General features: G+C 40.1%; 1 protein-coding gene across 2 annotated transcripts in view; it reads left to right on the forward strand.

The window, feature by feature from the left end:
* LOC122543214 (growth/differentiation factor 11-like) overlaps window positions 1-11,826 on the forward strand; it is a 60,426-nt gene extending 48,600 nt beyond the window's left edge. The window contains exons 2-3 of one of the 2 annotated variants that reach the window (XM_043681688.1): window positions 6,612-6,985; window positions 11,073-11,826. In XM_043681688.1, the coding sequence (XP_043537623.1) occupies window positions 6,612-6,985; window positions 11,073-11,453 (755 nt within the window). In that variant the 3' untranslated portion in view covers window positions 11,454-11,826. The remainder of the gene's footprint in view (window positions 1-6,611; window positions 6,986-11,072) is intronic. The other variant, XR_006309957.1, reaches the window with a different exon arrangement.
* Window positions 11,827-19,631: the final 7,805 nt, after the last annotated feature.

The following is a 19,631-nucleotide window of genomic DNA, read 5'->3' on the forward strand; positions in this document are numbered from 1 at the left end:
TCTTTTGAGGCACCTTATGAAATGCTTTCTGGAAATTTGAGTACAGCATGCTGTACTCCGTTACCCACAGCACTTCACTCCCTCAAACTTCAATAGATAGTTTATAAACAATTTCCCTCTCACTAAACCACACGGACTCCTCCAGATTACTTGGAGTTTTCCCAAGTGCTCAACTATAACCTTCATAATTATAGATTCTAACATCAGAGACCCGGGTTCAATTCTCACCTCAGGCAACTGACTGTGTGGAGTTTGCACATTCTCCCCTTGTCTGCGTGGGTTTCCTCCAGGTGCTCCAGTTTCCTCCCACTGTCCAAATAATGTGCAGGTTAGGTGAATTGGCTATGTTAAATTGCCCGTAGTGTTAGGTGAAGGGGTAAATGTAGGGGAATGGGTCGGGGTAGGTTGCTCTTCGGAGAATCAGTGTGGACTTGTTGGGCCGAAGGGCCTGTTTCCACACTAAGTAATCTAATCTAATCTAATCTTCCACACAACCATCAAGCTAACTGACCTCTCGTTTCCTGTTTTCTGCATCCTCCCCTACTTGAAGAGAGGGGTTATATTTGCTATTTTCCAGCCCGATGGAACCTCTCCCGAATATAGCAACTCTCTCTATACTCACCCTGTGCAATCCCTAGCTGTTTCCTGTGTCTGTCTGCCTTTGTGTACTCACCCCATGTAACCTTGGGCCCTGTACTCTTTGTACTCACCCTGTCTAACCATGGGTAGTTTTCTAATTGTATTCACCCAACAGTGACATAATTGAATTAGGCATTCTGCAAATCTGATCATAAATTTGCATTGGACCAGCTTGTTCTACTTAGTACTTCAGATTTCTCATTTACCAGTTCCTGAGCGGAAGCAATCCCTGACAACACTGCACAATGAATAACTAAAATCCAAGTGTTCAGTGGTTGCCAGACTATTTCCATTGCTGGCAAAATTAAAGCAAGGGGCCAAGTTCTTAGCTTAAAGTACTGGATAGATGAAAGGGGAGGTTAGGAGTAACTTTACAGACAATATTGCAGTGTGCAGTGTCACAAGCATGATCAATGCCAATTCAAAAACAGCATTCAAATTTGTTCTGGATCATTTTTGAAGAGTAAAAGATTTGGGCCAGAAACAGAAAAATTGAACTGTGCAAAATGCACCCCTGGAAAGGATAATGAATTCAACAGAAAGAAAAGGCTCTTCATGTGCTAAAAATTCAACACATACATTTTGAGGACATCTTATGAATGAGATAAATGTGAGGTGTTGCATTTTGGAAAGGAAATCTTAGCAGGACTTATACACTTAATGGTAAGGTCCTAGGGAGTGTTGCTGAACAAAGAGACCTTGGAATGCAAGTTCATAGCTCCTTGAAAGTGGAATCGCAGGTAGGTAGGATAGTGAAGATGACATTTGGTATGCTTTCCTTTGTTGGTCAGAGTATTGAGTATAGGAGTTGGGAGGTCATGTTACGGCTGTACAGGACATTGGTTAGGCCACTGTTGGAATATTTCATGCAATTCTGGTCTCCTTCCTGTTGGAAAGATGCTGTGAAACTTGAAAGGGTTCAGAAAAGATTTACAAGAATATTGCCAGGGTTGGAGGTTTTAAGCTATAGGGAGAGGTTGAATAGGCTAGGGCTGTTTTTCCTGGAACATCAGAGGCGACCTTATAGAGATTTACAAAATTACAATTGGTTGGTGTATTGGGTTAAGGGCTAGGGTTGTAAACCACTACAACTCTGCAAGCTAGGTCGGACTGAAGCTTAAAAAGTCTTTTTTCTCCACTGGCTGCAATGTTCATACAGGGCGGTCTTAACCTAGGTCATGGTGAACCAATACCCAAAGCACAAAAGGGGGTGTAATTTGCCTCCAATCTGCCAATCAGCACCATGCAGACAAAAAAAGTCAGGCTATTGCGATCAGCATATTATTGGGCAGGGTAAGTGGCAACTGCTACAACAAAATCCAGAGTCTAAACAACACAGAAAACACCAACTCACAGCAGAGAAGAAATTCAAGATTCTCAGATTCTCCAAGTTCCTTATACTCACAATACCCTATCAAGTAGATCAGTCTCTTGTCTAGTTCCAACCCGCATTCTGTTCCTTTTTTTTCTCTTGTAAGCTTGTGGGTCTCTATTTCCTGGGTCATGTTTAATTCTCTTTCATACTGAAGGAACCAGTACAAGTAATATACAATATAGAATAAATAGGATATCCTTTATTGTCACATGTACGCAAGTACAGGAGTACAGTAAAAAGGTACAAATCTTCGATACAAAAAGGAGAATCAAACAGAAAAGCAGTTGCAATACCTTTAGTGATTCATAGTATAAGTTCGAAATATGACAGTTAAAAGGATAGGCATTAGAGTCAGATAAACAAATTACAAATAAACATTACATTGCATTAGCTTAGCGCAGGGGTTTCCATACATGGACTGACTGCCTATGCCATGCCCCAGACCAACAACCGTCCTACTCCGCACCAGCTCTCAACTGCTCCAAGGTACGTTTTCTCCGGGACATGATTCCTCTCACTGGCCTTTGCTCTGGGACCTGCCTCCGGGGCTAGCCAGCTCCTCCATTCCCCTCTGGGTAAGTCCAAGTCATGAGTTGAAAAAAAAAAGGGAGAGAAAGAAAATAGAGAAAAAAAGAAATAGAATGGGCAGAGAAGTGCTCTGCGGCCATATATGATCTTGCGAAAATTCATTTTGAAGCAACAGAGAAGTAATTACTTTTAACGTGTTTCCTCTCAAATTCCCCTTAATTCCCAGAAAGCATGATTCGCAACCTGCATAGAGGCTATTAAAATGTGAATTCAGAAAAATCAAATGACTTGGAATTCAAAAGAAAATACAGGGTTGCTTTTATATCACACTTTTCACAACCACTGAATGTCTCAAAGTGCTTTACACCCAATTAATTACTTTTGAATGCAAGAGTCAGGAGTAAGCTCACTAAAGAGGGGCATTTTTATTTCCCATTACTCAGCGACTCAATGGATTTAGTAATGGACAGGAGTGGGAAGTAAGAATCGTACCTATCAAGAGTCAGTTTTCAAGTTACAAACAGTTAAAATAGTATCTTTCAGAAAATACAAACTATGATTCTGCTTCACTCACCAGCAATTTAAATCATTCGGTCATTCACTAATTGCGACACAGCAATTCAACCGACTAATCTCTCTCTCTCTCCAGTTCACCACCCCATTTATCCTATATTCACGATGCCCACAAACATTGCCCATGGTTAGAGGATCCATATAGCAGTAGCTGTTCCTCAACATTGTCTTGTTAAATCTATGATTGGCACCTGAATAGATACCTTATTGCAGAATCCCAGATCCTATGATATTGTTGAATGGAATACCATTTGAATACTCATTTTTGTGTACACTAATCACATTCACAGTAGTGTTGAGAAAAGGGCAGTATGAACTTTAGGTGCTAGCAGAAAACATGAGTTTGCCACATTATACATAAATTTGATTTCCATTTCTAGTCAATGGATATGGAAACTGGGTAAGGGGTCTGTAATCAGCATTTAATTTGATATTGTCTATTTCAAATTAATCATCCAAAAATCTAAAAACAAATTATTCACAGGGAATCATGAGATGAAGTGGAATTGAGAGAGCCATTAGAAACAGGTTTATTTTGTAAACTCCCATTATGAAATCATAACACTTTATTCTTATTTAGTATGATACTTTGAGGTTAAAATGTACAGATAATGATTTACGTACTAATTTGGGAAGCAGGGAAGTTGAGTTTTGTTGGCATTTAGGAGTTTCCCTGTTGCTTGAAGTAGCTAGCACCACTGGTGAGAAGATACAATTCTTTTAATATTTTTCATGGGTGTGGACATCATTGGTAAAGATTTGCTGCCTACCCCAATTGCCCTTAAGATGGTGGTGGTGGTGGTGAACCACCTTGAAATGATGCTGTCTACCTGGTGTAGATATATGCATAGTGCTATTAGGGAAGGGGTTCCAGGAATTTGATCCAGCGAGTGAAGGAATAGCCAAATAGTTCCAAGTCAGGATGGTGTATGACTTGGAAGGGAATCTGCAGGTGGTGGTGATCCCATGAGCCTGGTGCCCTTGTCTGTTTAGGTGGTAGAGGTTGTGGGTTTTGAAGGTGCTGTCTTAGCAGCCTTGAGATGTTCCAATGTATCTTGCGCATGCTACACACCGCTGTCAGTGTGCTTCAGCGGCAGAGAAGTAACTGTTAAGATGGTGGAAGGAATGTTGATTGAATAGTATGGTTTGTCCTGGACAGTGCTAAGCTTCTTACTATCCTCTGCATAATTATGAACATCTACCCTGATGTTTCTGGACAAACATTCCTCACCACCTCAAAATTCAACATAGATCATCAGACAACATCTTCCATATCCATGGCCACTTCCATCTAGAAGGACAAGGGCAGCTGATACGTGGGAACACCATCAACTTCAAGTTTTCCTCCAAGCCACTCACCATCCCGACTTGGAAATACCTTGCCATTCCTTGACGGTCACTGGGTGACAATCCAGGAATTCCCTCCTTAACGGCATTGTGGGTCAACCTAAAGAACACACACTGCAGCAGTTCAAGAAGCAGCTCACCAGCACCTTCTCAAGGGTAACTAGGGATGGACAATAAATGCTGGCCAGTCAGCAAATAATTCTTTTTCAAAAATTGTCAGAACGGGGAGTATTCCATCACACTCCTGATTTGTGCCTTGTATATGGTAGACATGCTTTGGCAGAGTCAGGGAAGGAGTTACCACAGAATTCCCAGCCTCTGACCTTCTCTTGTAGTCATAGTATTCATATGACGAATTCAGTTTGGTTTCTGGTCAGTTGTAGCCCCATGATATTCAGGGATGGTAATACCATTGAATATCAAAGAGAGGTTGTCAACTCCCTCTTGTTGGAAATAGCCACTATTTGGTACTGGCACAAAAACTATTTACTGCTGAGCAGTCTAAGCCCGAGTGATATCCTGATCTTGCTGCAAATAGATACAGACTGCTTCAACACTTGGGTTGTTGTAAATGGTACTGAACATTGAGCAGACATCCCCACTTCTGATTTTATAATGGAAGCAAGTTCATTGATGAATTGTTTCATTTAAGAAGATGATGAGGAGAAACCTTTCTTTTCCCGTCAGAGTCTTAAATATTTGGAACACTTATCCAGAGAGTGGAGGAGGCAGAATTATTGAATGTTTTTAAGGCAAAGGAATCAAAGAACATAGAATGTTACAGTGCAGTACAGGCCCTTCGGCCCTCAATGCTGCGCCGATCCATGAAAATAATCTGATGCCCATCTAACCTATACCATTCCATTATTATCCATATGTCTGTCCAATGCCCATTTAAATGCCCTTAACATTGGAGCGTCTACTACTGTTGTAGGCAGGCCATTCCACGCCCCCACTACTCAATGAAGAAACTACCCCTAATATCTGTCCTAAATCTATCACCCCTCAATTTAAAGCTATGGCCCCTCGTGTTAGCCATCACTATCAGAAGAAAAAGGCTCTCACTGTCCACCCTATCTCACCCTCTGATTATCTTGTCTGTCCCGATTAAGTCACCTCTCAACCACCTTCTCTCCAACGGCCTCAGTTCCCTCAGCCTTTCCTCCTAAGGCCTTCCTTCCATACCAGGCAACATCCTAGTAAATCTCCTCTGAACCCTTTCCAAAGCTTCCACATCCTGCCTATAATGCTGTGACCATAAGTGCATGCAATACTCCAGGTTACTGGGTAGGTGAGTTGAGGCCATAGATTAGATTAGCCTTGATCTTATTGAAAGAGTCGACGCAAGAAACCAAATGACCTATTCCTGCTCCTAACTCATATTAGGAAACAGCTGAAGAACTAAAACACAAGATATTGAGTTTCCATTACAAGTGGCACATGGGAACTTAGAATAAACATTCAGATAGACATTTTTATTTATATGCATGTTCCTTGATCACCTGTGTTGTTGCACTGGAGATAATGTTGAAATGCGATAGATGAGAGTGTAATGTTTTTATCAAAGGTTGGCTATAAATTTGCATCAGACTGATTCAGCAAAAAAAACAATTTGGTTATAATAATCATTAACTGGCATTTCTCTAGATGGATGTTATAAATCCAGAACGACTACAGTGAATTATTGTTCTGTGCTCGACATCTTTTCCCACCACTGCAGCTCACACATTATTGAACACTCCTTTTCGATAAGTATCTCTTTGAACTATCAGTATAGTTTCTGCAACTTACCAGAAGCAGCAACCAAACAAGCCTATCCATAATGCACCAGAATAGAACAATGAAGGAACAGCTTTAATTTTAATACTTGGAAACTATTGTCTGACACTGCATTCCACAAGTTCAAAGGAAAACACTCTGAATAACAATTGCTTTCTTGTTTGAAATGTAATGCTTTATGTCTGGATATCACCCTGCCCAGGAACCAGTTTAGATCCTGATACTTTATCAAAGTTGACATGTTTAAGATGCAGACTGTTCTCCTTTGCATAATAAAACTGCATAAAATTCTATGGTTGGATCAGATTAATATCCAGTCAGATATGTATTAGTTGGCTATGTTTACTTCTGTGATTTGTTTTTTTTGTAGCTGAACCCTGTGTCCAAGTGGATGGGAGCCCAAAATGTTGCTTTTTTAAATTTAGCCCCAAAATAACATTTACAAACTTGGTGCGAGCTCACCTCTGGGTTTACCTGCGTCCAGTCCTGCACACCTCCACTGTGTACCTGCAGATCCTCAGGCTGAAACCTGTGACGGAGAAGGGCAGCAGGCACTCACGGATCCGATCCTTAAAAATAGACTTGAACTCCCGCAACGGGCGCTGGCAAAGTATCGACTTTAAGCATGTGCTGCAGAACTGGTTCAAGCAACCTCATGCCAACTGGGGCATTGAGATCAACGCCTTTGATATGAACGGCAATGACCTGGCTATCACATCTCCAGGAAATGGAGAGAAGGGACTGGTGAGTACAGTTCACTTTAAGTCCTCTGTATCAAGGAGATACAGTTTTCATGAGGTTCAAAGCATCACACACATCGGGTATGGCTTTGGTGACTGAAGACATCACAATATTACTGATCATGAATGGTAAAATTAAAGAAACAATTTCAACTGGCAGGCAGGTCAGTAACTATAGGACACAGATTTAAGATAATTGACAAAAGAACCAGAGGGATAGGAGGAAAAAACAAATGCTTATGCAGCACATTGTAATGATCTGCGATGCACTGCTTGAATTGGACATTGGAGAGGGAGGACTGCATGGCATGGCTGAGCTTTTTCATAGTTTACTGTTACTGTCTACTTAAAATATTCTGAAGAAAAATTAATGCTCATCTGATTAAAAGTGCTGGTGAGTGTAGCATTGTTAAAGCCTTATGCACTGAACCACTGTAGTGGCAACATGTGTTTGAGCTAACACTGATGCCAAAGAGTTGTTCCACTCAAATAAGGGCAAAGTACTGCTGATGCTGGACATTAGACACAAACAGAACACTGGAGAAACACAGCAAGTCTAACAGCATCTGTGGGAGAGAGGGGAAAAAAAAAAGTCTTGTATTACTAAAGTAGTTCTAAAGAGTCATACTGGACTTAAAACATTAACACTCTTTCTTCACAGATGCTGCCAGTCCTGCCAAGTTTCTTCAGCATTGTTTTAGTTGTTCCACTGTTGGATTAACTCTAGCTCTGTGGTTTGGTTAATCCCTACCTGATCATTTTAACTATCCTATTGATGAAAAGCTGATTAATTTTTTGGAAGGCACGAACAGCCCTTGACAAACAATACTTTTTAAATACTTCACAAGGCCAGCATTTATTGTCCATCCCCAATTTCTGTTGATAAAGTGGTGATAAACCATCTTCTTCATCTGTTGCTGTTCTTGTGATGCAAATACACCTGGAGTGCTGTTAAGCAAGGAGTGCAGATGTCTCAGAATTAAAAAAGGTGTTTCAATTTTCACACTTTTTTTGGAAAGGGAACTGAGTAATACAAAAGGGAAAAGTAGACAAGCTTCAATGCAAACTTCAGAACCCATTTTCTGCAATTAACAATCACACTTTGAGGCCACAATGACGACTGTGGCGGGAAATGGAACTGCAATAGGAAGGCACTGTTCGGAGGTTGCGGTAACACAGGAGATTTAAATGAACTCCCACAATAGCTTCCTAAATAAATCCAACATCACTGAAACAGATGACTGGTCATTTATCATATTGCTGTTTGGAGGACCTTGCTGTGCGCAAATTGGCTGCTGCAATTTTTCCATCACAGCTATTTAAAAAAACAGTATCCCTGGCTGGACAGCAGTTTGGGAAAGCGCTTAATAAGATTTTTCTTTCCTTGTAATAGCCAGAGAATTCCTCATTTAAATCAAGTATTCAACAATATGTTTCACTTATCTGTATTGATGCTTGATGTCTCCATGCACATTACTGCAAGCACACTCTGTCCCCTATGCTACTGAAGAAATTTATTCACAGTGAGGTACAGTTCAACAGGCACCAAAAGCTGTATATTACAGCATTCAAGTGGCCATTTTGCATGAGTGACCACAGACAGACTGACGCAACTAATTTTGTTCATTATGAATGATAATGTATACAGCATACCATTATCATTTTGCAAACCTGGTCGCACCTGACTGGTCCTATTAATTAATCCACATGGTGGAAAGCAACTAATAGAACCATAGAAGGTACATCAATGGGAAACCAGCTAGATGTACCACTGGAATTTTTTATTCAAAGCATGAACACAGAATGGGAGATCTGAATTGAGTAGTCTCTTCTTATCAGGCTGGGGGCCGCATTCCTCCCAACCTGCAATGGTAAGTTGCTGTGAGGAGTACATAAATGTGCATCTTAAATGTGAACGTTAATAGCACATTTAATTGGACTGCTGGAAGTATGGGGATATAAATTTGGACAATAAATATAATATGTCTACTTAGCAGATGCGAATTTTAGTAATGCATTTAAGATGGCTAATAGGGTTAATTCCATTGTAATAAAGTGCATAAAATGGCAAATAGAAGTTGTAACAATAATTGCTAGAAACAAAGAATCTAAGTGCATGCTCAAGAATTCTATTCTGGATATAGGGCTACACAAAAACAAATGTGGCAGTCCTCCCCATGGTTGCTTACTGACCTGTGACTTATTTCTAGCATTTCTCATCTTGGTCTCAAATTTCTACAAGCTGTAGAGTCATACAACATGGAAACAGACCCTTCCGTCCAAGCAGAGCATAATCCCAAACTAAACTAGCCTGCACTTGGTCCAAATCCCTCCAAACATTTTTTATTCATGTACTTATCCAAATGTCTTTTAAAACATACTATCTGTACCTGTATCCGACACATCCTCTGGAAGATCATTCCACACATGAACCATTCTTTTTAAAAAAAGTTGCCCCTCATCTTTTTTTAAATCCTTCTCCCGTCATCTTAAAAATATACCGCTTCGTTTTGACCCCCCCCCCCCCGGAAAAGATCTTTGCTACCCACCTTATCTAAGCCCCTCATGATTTTATAAGTTCACCCCTCAATCTCAACGCTCCAGTGAAAAAGGTCCCAGCCTCTCCTTCTAACTCAAGCCCTCCATTCTTGCCAACACCCTGGTAAATCTTTTCTGAACCCTTTCCAGCTTAATAATATTCCTTCATTTTAACAAGGCGATGAGAACTGGACACAGTACTCCAGAAGAGGCCTCTAAACATGCGAAATGGCTTCTTAACCAGCATCTGCAGTAATTTGCTTTTATCCGGCTTCTTAACCACCTTGTCTACATGTGACTTCAAAGAATTATGTAACTGAACCCCTTGGTCACTCTGTTCTACAACACTGCCCAAAGCTCTGATTTAATTGGGTCAGAAGTCACACAAACCAAGGTTATACTCCAACAGGTATATTTGAAGTTACAACCTTTTGGAGCACTGCTCCTTTGTCAGGTGAAGAGAAGCAAACAGGCACAGAATTTATAGGCAGAAAGATCAAAAGATCATACAAATTGTGTGAATGGAGTGTCGACAGGCCAAATAGGAAGTCTCTGCAGGTGATCAAAAGTGTCAGACTGAGTGAGTAAAGTGTCAACAACTGACTAGCAAGTGAAGGGATGACCTGTAATCTGATTAATTGAGGCAGAAAGATAATTACAAAAAAGTTAAAAATAAGATGGTACTGGAAACAAATCAAATGGCTGGAATAACGTGATGGGTAGAAGAGTCACATGTCGAAAGTCTAACCAAAGTAACAAGTAATCCAAAACTGTACAAACTAATTAAGGTAGAAAGATCATAAAAGTTATCAAGATGATGGTGTCAAAACAAGACATTAAGGAAGATTTTACAGATACACAAAAGTATGGTGGGGTTAAGAGTAGCGTTACATGTAGCCCGTACCCATGAAGATACCTCAACCGAGATCTTCAGTTCAGTGCTCCAAAAGCTTGAGATTTCAAATATACCTGTTGCACTATAACCTGGTGTCATGAGACTTCTGACCTTGTCCATCCCAGTCCAACACCTCCACATCATGGCTACTTTTAACTGTACAAGTCCTGTCCTGGTTTGTTTTACCAAAATGCAATACCTGGCATTTATCCAAATTAAACTCCATCTGCCACACCTCAGCCCATTGACCCAACTGTTCAAGATTTGTAGCATTTAAATTTCTACATTTCATGATTTTCTCATGTTTTTAAACTGACTTCCAGTATTGTGTATTTTAACAATGCATTTAAAAGTATGCAAATTTAAATGTTTATAATATCTACTAGATTTGCAAATGTTGACAATTAAAAATGGCTAATCTCCTAAACCTAATCATGGATTAAAAACAGCTCAAAGTACATGAATTTTAAGACATTTGCTTCCTGCACTGCATGTGGAGTGCATAATGCAACTAACAGGAGGAGGAAATTAAGGCACTTTGTATTGGTGTTTACATTTTTGTCTCAGCTGTACTGTAACAGAGCAGATTTAGAATTACAGTGGTGTCAGGAAGATTCATCAATGCACACCAATGATAAAGATTTTTTTCTTTTAACAGCAACCATTTCTGGAAGTCAAAGTGGCAGAAACAAACAAACGTACCCGGCGAAATCTGGGACTAGACTGTGATGAGCACTCCACAGAGTCACGCTGCTGCCGTTACCCATTAACAGTTGATTTTGAGGCCTTCGGCTGGGACTGGATTATTGCTCCCAAACGATACAAAGCCAACTACTGCTCTGGTCAATGTGAATACATGTTCATGCAGAAATACCCACACACCCACTTGGTACACCATGCCAATGCCCGGGGCTCAGCAGGGCCCTGCTGTACACCTACCAAAATGTCGCCCATCAACATGCTTTACTTTAACGACAAGCAACAAATCATCAACGGGCAAATTCCGGGTATGGTGGTCGATCGATGTGGCTGCTCTTAAATATAGGCATCAACCAAACTTCCTTTCCCCCGCCATCGGGAACTGGAATGTTCATTGTTCTTGAATGTTATGTCAAAACTACGCCATGCACTGTGCAATAGCAGAAAAAGAGAGAGGGGGAGAACTGTGCCTCAAGGTGAAGTCTCATCAGGAAACCTTTTAAAAAACCAGTTAATAACTAGGGCTAACTTTGATTCCAGATCACTGTTTTCCATCCTCCCTCCCTACCACCCCAGTCCTGCCAATGCTGCACCCCCAGTGACTGCTAATGGCAAGATCAGAGCAGAGAGTTACTAAAGCCAACACAAGTAAAATAAATCATTCAAAAGTGAAGACAAAGCATCTGGGTAAATGATATCAACTGACCTGAGTTTTGTTTCCACACCATCTTCGAACCAGTGACTCTCCAAGACATTTTCCACGATGTCATCATACCTTACTGGTTAAGCAAAAAATAATTTTTAAAAAGATAATAAGTAGAGGAAATTCAAACGGGTGTTGATGTGAAGTGATTCTCTATAGAAGTTTTTTTTTAAAAAAGGCCGAATGTTGACAATGAGACTCTCTTTAAGAGGAAAACAGTCAAAGTGAGGAGCAGGGATGCTCTTAAAGTTTACAAATTCTTCTTCAAAAAAGTTTGAACAATGACTTGTGAGCTGTAGATAGATGAAGATAGATGGCCTTTGAGAGAAAGTGTCTTTACTTCAATTTTTATTCATAGCTAAAGGTATTCACCTGAAAAAGGCAAAAACAAGGAATGCTGACAAAGCAGAAAAACAATTGGGGAAAGCTTAGAAAAATTCCAGTGAAAAACTTCACCCCAAACATAAATCTACTCCTTCGTGCTCCAGAATCCACTTGACCTGCTGTGCATTTTCAGCATTCCATGAGGACAGTTCAGACTTACGGCATTTGCTTTCTCCCCTTTGCCATTGTACACAATATACTAGGAATCTCATTAGTAAGTACGAAACAATGGAGACAGTCTCTGGCCAGGAACCATTTTTAGCTTAAGTTGTTACACCATGCGATTACATGGATTACCCAAACTAAAGGATTATAGTCTTACCTCAACAGGAAAGAAGGGATGTTTCAGTTGTAGCGATCCTTAATCTGGAACAAGATTTGGTACGAGATTCCATATCTCAAAGAGTAAATCAACAGCATAGATTTGCCAGAATTATACTGGAGCTAAGAGTCAAATGATAAGAATGGTTTGCACAGAATAAGCTTGTATGCCCATGAGTGTAGAAAATGGAGGGTTGATATAATTGAGATGCTTAAAGTGATCAAAGGGGTTTAGAGCCATGCCCTTCAGGTGATGCTTTACACAAAAGACAAGTGAAAACTGGAACTTTCTCCCACAAAAATCTGTAGAGTCTGGGGGTCAGATGGAGCTTTTAAGACTGACATCAAGTTTTCATTACATAATAGTAACTTAATCAAAGAGTGAACCCTTGATCACAGTGCAGGAAATGGAACATGTTCTCACTTTTACCAATCAGTGAGAAAAACAAGCACTTCAGCTTAGCAGAAGCCTCCCTCCTCTCTGCGCCAATCAGTACAAAGCATTCCTTTTTGACTATGAACCATGTTATTCCTATTTATTAAAACCAAATGAGGTCAAAAATTACAGGTTGATGAGAATAAGAACCAAATCTCAATTTTGAAGTTACAGCCCAACTGATAACTGGTATAAATTCAACATTCCCTCTTTGCTTTTGTGCTCTATCCATTTCATAAAACCTAGGATCCCATACATTTTACTGCAACTTACCAATTTGTCTTTCTACTATTAATCTCTTTTCAGTAGCACAATGTCCAAAAGCATTAAGATTAGATTGTTTAGACTCTTTTTTTACAGTATGACAGAGACTGCACTTCAATAGTTACTTAATTGACTATAAAGCACTTTGAGTTGTCTAGTGGTCATAAAAAATATGATCTAAATGCAATTTCTTTTCTTCAGAAACAGTGATAAATTTATATTGTATGTTGTATCTTTAATGAAATGTCCCAAGGCACTTCACAGGAGCAGAACAATCCAAGTCAAACACCGAGCCTTTATTAGATCAGATAGCCAAATGGTTTGTCAAAGGGGTAGGTTTTTAAGAAGTGTCCTAAAGGAGGTAAATTGGTAGGGAGGAGGGGTGCAGGGGGAATATACCAGAGCTTGCAGCACAATAGCAGGCCTAACCAAAGTACAATTGTGAAAGTGCAAGAGGTGTGGATGGAAAGGGCACAGCTATCTCAGAGGGTATGGTGTCGGAGGAGATTGCAAAGATAGCAAAGAGGAAGAACACCGAGGGATTTGAAAAAGATGAGAACTTTGAAAATCAAGTGGCTGCTTGATCAGGAGTCAATGTAGGTCAGTGAGCACAGGGATGATAACAGAATGGGACTTGCTGCAAATCAAGGTACCAGGCAGAGCTTTGAATGACTTTCAGTTAATGCAAAATAGAAAGAGAGCAGCAGCTGGAATGCACTAGAATAGTTGGACATAGATGGGAGTTTCAGCAGCCAATGAGACAAAAGCAAAGTCAAGTGATGCTGTGAAGGTGCAAAAAGCAGTCTTTGTGATGGCGCAGCTATGGTCAGAAGCTCACTTCAGAATCAAATGCGATGCTAAAGTTGGCAGCAGACTGGCTTAATCTCAGACCCTTGCCAGGAAGGGGGATGGAGTTGCTAGCTTGGGAATACACTTTGGAGCAGGGACCAAAAATAATGGCTTCAGTCTTGCCAGTATTTGACTGGCAGAAATTTCTGCTCATCAATTAATGGACATTGGATACACAGTTTGATAATTTAGCAATAGTGGGGTGGAGAGATAAAGCTGGATTCAACTGGAGCTGGAGTGTGCATATCAAAACTAAAGCCATGCCTTCAGTTAATGTCATCAAGGGGCAGCAAATGAATGAGAAAGGGGGTACCAGAATGATTGTAACTAATCACAGTTCAGGGTCATTAGTCTGTGGATTTATGGGAGTTAAGATACAGAAGTCATGGTCTGATTGAAATGAGAAAAGCTCAAGGTGCTGAATAGATGCAATAGCTGAAGACAAAGAGCAGTTTCATAGCTTTTGAGGTCCAGGGGAAAAAATACATTGAGAGACTTGGAATGATTACAGTATAGGAGGTCATTCTGCCTACCATGTTCATGCTAGCTCCTTACATAAGTAATGTGCTCACCCAAATTCACTTTAAAGCAATAATCTAATGAAGTCTTCATCTTGCTCATGGTCAGCACATCAACGGATCGTAACCACTTGTTGTGGAAAAATATTTTCATGTTGCCATTGCTTCTTCTGCTTGAATCTACGTCCTCTGGTTCTTGACCCTTTTGTCAATGGTAACAGTTTCTCTCCAGGTACTGTCAAGGCCTCTCATGGTTTTGAGCACTTTTAAACTTTTCTTTCTCTAAGCAGACCCAGCCCAGCTTCACCAATATACCCACATTACCCATATACACTTATCCTGGAAGCATTCTTGCATGTTTCCTACACTTTTTCGAAAGTTTTCACATTCCAGAAGTGCAATGCCAGAATGTGACACTTTACTCCAGTTGAGGCCAAACCAGTGCATTACAAAGACTCAACTTCCTTGCTTTTGTACTCTATGCCTATATTTATGAAGCTCAGGACCCCATATGCTTGCCGCCATTGACAATTAATGTACATATACCCCAAAAATTTCTCTGTTGCTGCAACCCTGTTAGAATTACACCCTTGATTTATATTGTTGTTCTAATTGTTCCTCCCAGATTCCACTATCACTATCCTCTTCACAGTTCATGATACTTCTTCCAAAATTATACCCTGTACACCCAAACACAAGTCAGCAACATTGACCAAGAAAAGCTGGAGCCAAGTACTGACTCTCGAGAACACCAACATAGCAAAGATGCAAGGTATTGAGATGAGGAGTGAGAGGGGCAGGTTCAGAGGAGCACGGATCCAAGTCGTACACTAGCCCCTTAAAGATTCTGGTCAAGTTAATTTAATCTATTACTTATCCATCAATGAAGTCAGATCAGATTTTGCCCTCACCTTGGGATGTGATCACACTATTCCATACTCAGGTGGACAAGTCCATATGGGGATCACAGCAAATAACATGACTAGCACTTTAAAAAATATTTGAAGTATTTGAGTTGGATTCCCCGTCGAGCTGCTGTGGTCTCTTTAGCTCATCAATATTTATAAGTATTTCACTTTAATATGCATGCCATGATGCTGACCTGCAAAACAGCTCATGAATATGCTGATCAGTGCACAGTGGCTGGAAGTGGACAGAGAAAGAGTTGACAGATGTTGCAATCAATTACAAACAGTTGGGTTGAGAAACAAGCAGTTTCATTAAACTCCAAAGATAGAAGGAATATGTAAATAGGTTAGACTGTAGCAAATTGTGGCACATTTCCTGAGTGTGTCATTTTTGGACCATAATTTAAATGTTGGAATACTAACAAGATCCTTCGGGGTCAGCATCACTATGTGCATATTAAGTTGGCTTGTGAATATTTATAAGCATCAGCAGGCTAGTCTCTCCCTCTCTCTCTTCGGTTACTGTGATTAGTTTTAGAACATTAAGGGTTCCTACTTCTTAAATGAACTTGTGCATCCCCAATTCCCATTATTGGGAGCGATGCCTTCAGTCTCTTGGACCGTAAACTCTGGGAAATTCTTCCCAAAACTCCGCTTTTGAGACTCCATAAAACCTACCACTTTGGCCAAGCTTTTCATCACCTTGTGGTTCAGTGTTCGTTGTTTGATAAAACTACTTTTACACAGACAAGGGATGTGGGCATGGCTGGTAAGGCCATCCATTTATTGCCTTTGCCATTCTTAACTTTGGTGGAGAATTGCCTTTTGAATACAACTGGAATGGCTTGCGAGACCATTTCAGAGGGTAGTTAACCACAAACCACATTTTTGTGGGTCTGGACTCACATTAGGTTATATCATGTAAGGACAACAGATACCACTCCCTAAAAAGCATCACTGAACAAGATGGATTTTTATTTAATTAACTAAATTTAAAATTTCCTGGCTGTCATGATGAAATCTATTTCCAGATTATTTCACTAGGCTTCTGGATTACAAGCCCAGTAACTACTGTGCCTGTACCCTATGCTGTATGCTTGTGAAGTACCTTAAGATATTCTACTGCTGTACAGGTGCAGTATAAACACAAGTTATTGTTGAGTGAAAACTGCAGGAAGAATGACCATCTTACCCCACAATAGCCACTCTCTCACTATCCTGGAAGGAGAACAAACTTGGGCTGCTGTCATGTACATGCACCCTCGCAGCCAGATTAAGAATAGAACTGAGAGGCCTTTGAGAAGTTTGCCAGCTTATTTTCTACTCTGTATGCTGGAGTAATGGAAATCCAACGAGTGTAGCAGGAGAAAAAAAATTGGCAGAGAAAATAATAAGCCACTTTTGTACAAATAGCCCAAAGTGACCTCAGCTATATACAGCCTCAACCAGGTCTGCAAGTGGATCGGTAACCAGAGACCGCAAATTAAGGCAATTACCAAAGCTTGAAGTGTCAGCAGACGCAGATTCAACAGCAACTTTGAAAAGAGAATTGAATTACTATTTTATAAAAAGGAAAAGTTTACAAAAATATGGGGCAAGAGTAGTGGGATGAATAAAACTGCTGTTTCAAGGAATTGTCACTGACATGATGGGCTCAGTGCCTTCTTCTGTGCATCCTTATTTTGAGGGTCAGCAATGAATTCAATGGCCTATTAAAAATGCTAGTGAAAATGTTATCAGTCTGGCACTTACTTTAGAGCATCTCACATTCAGAATGTTAAATAATTCAGCCCATTACAGTAGCCCCCACTCTCAATAACAAAACTTCAAACTCAGTTTGCTTTTGCATTAAAATGGAGATAAAGTTGAGACCTAAAGTACAAGATAGAGAGAGTTGGAAAGAGAACTCAAGAATAGATTAAATTACATAAGATTGCTTTTTGAAAGCTGATAGATAGAAGTAAAAGGAAGGCAGACAGTGAGGGGATCCACAGTTCTGAAGACAGAGGAAGGACACAGAAATAGGAATTTCCATCAAAGTTACGATTACAGCGCAGAGGAAGTACACATAGTACACACTTGAGGTTTAGAAGGGACAATGAACTCTCTTGTAGCCCCATGGTCTGTGTTTAATGACCACTTCTTTGGTACATGAGTCTCCTCACCAACACCTATGTAATTCTTAACACAGCAAACTGGCAGATCAGTGCACTCACTGCCAGCTTTATTTTAGTCACTGCTTATAACTGCCTAGGCTTTAAAAGAGGAAACTTGGCAACTGATATTTTTGCATTGAAAGCTTCCTACAACTCAGATGAGAGGTTTCCTCTAATTTCTCGTAATAAGCAATCACTACTCCACCGTAAAATCTAGAGAGGTTGATTAATAGGTGAAAGGTACACACCATAGAATTCATAGCCACTAATTCAACTTCAGGGTTCCAGTAATATTCCAAACTATGAAATCAAAGCGCAAACAGTTTGTCATACAAACACAAAGACTGAATTGAAATCAACACATTGCACAAACGCCAGAAATCAAATATTCATTTGTTCCAATACCAGAGCAAGTAGCTCATTTTAATCAAGTGAATTAAAAAAAAATGATTTGCATGGATTACTGTATATATTGAACAAGTTTATGATGTAGGACCTGTTAGAGTCTGCAATATTGCTATACCTTGTAATAGTAGCTCACAGGAAAATTTGTATCTATTGTGAAGGGAATCTCTCTTCATAAAGAGGAGTTGATCAACTTGGGGAGACAAGGGGCAACTTGCTTCAACCTTCATTGGATTGTAAAATGAAGAGGAGACAGTGGTCTTTATTTCAAAGGGGTGGGGGAAAGGAAGGAGAAAGCAAGAGTAAGGGAGAAGAGACAGGACGACTATAAATGGTGTGTATGAGCCCTGCAGTGGAGAACCAAGTGGTGTGGAAACTTAGGTAATCTTAATAACAACCCTATTAATAAGTCTCCCAAACACCACCTTGAGGGCTTTTCTGATGCAGTGGCAGTGTCCCTACTTCTGAGCCAGGAGGCCCAGGTTTCAGACCCACCTGCTCCAATGTGCAATATTCTTGAATAGGTTGATTAGAAAGTACTACCTAAATCCCTCACGAGCCCAACCAGACTAACGACCTGGCCAGCAGAACAGGGATGTTGTTGCCTCAGGTGATCCTTACTTCTCCACTCTCAAGTTGGAAGTTCAAATCAGGGCCAACGTGTCCAGAACGAGTGACTTCAGTTGTTTGTGATGCACCTTCTCTTTTGATAAAATGTTCAGGAATAAAATTGATCCTGCTCAGGATATAGAGGGGAGTGGGGTGGAACAACTTGCTGTACAAGGATGACCACCCTACCATACAAAGTATTTAGAGATCCAAAATAAGACAAGCTTTAGAAGTGTGACACTCATTCTCAGGTTTCGTTCAAAATATGACTGGTCTCAAAGAACTGGTAAATTAGTACTTAAACAACTTTTTTCTAATCTTGTGCAGTTGGGACTTTGATGGCTGCAAATATTTAAATCTTTGAGTCATGGCTGTAGCAGTGGTAGTGTTTGTGCAGGAGCTGCAGGTAGTGTGGAAGTAGCCCAGTAGAGTAACAGTAGAGGTTAAGAACTTGAGGATCAATTTTGCTTTATGACCATTTCCTTCACTCAATGGAGGGGCCCCTAAAATTGAAAATGTCTTCTCAATCCATTGAGTTACTGCAACCTGAAAGATCAAGTTTGGGAAAGGGTTAATCCATATCCAAAGCTGCTTTCAGTTCTAAACCTTCATACTGCTGCACAACTCTATTTCATTCTTTCCTTCCATCATCACCACCTTGTACACATTTGAACATCAGCATCCTCCACATCTAACAACTGAAGCCTAAACAGCAATACAGAGGGAATGAAAAGACCCTGGGATAGCTGGACTGAAACAAAATGCAAACTTTGAACAAGATGTAGGAGAATGATATAAAAGCGATACCCAAATGCATAAAAGCCTTGTTCAGATTGGGTCTTGAAAACATTAATTGTTAAACAGTCCTACCTTGAATAACTCATGCTAATCACACTCATATTTATGCTTATCCCTTTATGTAAATATAAGTGTGAATATGTGATCATGCAAACTAAATACATATC

Source organism: Chiloscyllium plagiosum, chromosome 42, assembly GCF_004010195.1.
Source record: "Chiloscyllium plagiosum isolate BGI_BamShark_2017 chromosome 42, ASM401019v2, whole genome shotgun sequence".
Lineage (NCBI taxonomy): Eukaryota > Metazoa > Chordata > Chondrichthyes > Orectolobiformes > Hemiscylliidae > Chiloscyllium > Chiloscyllium plagiosum.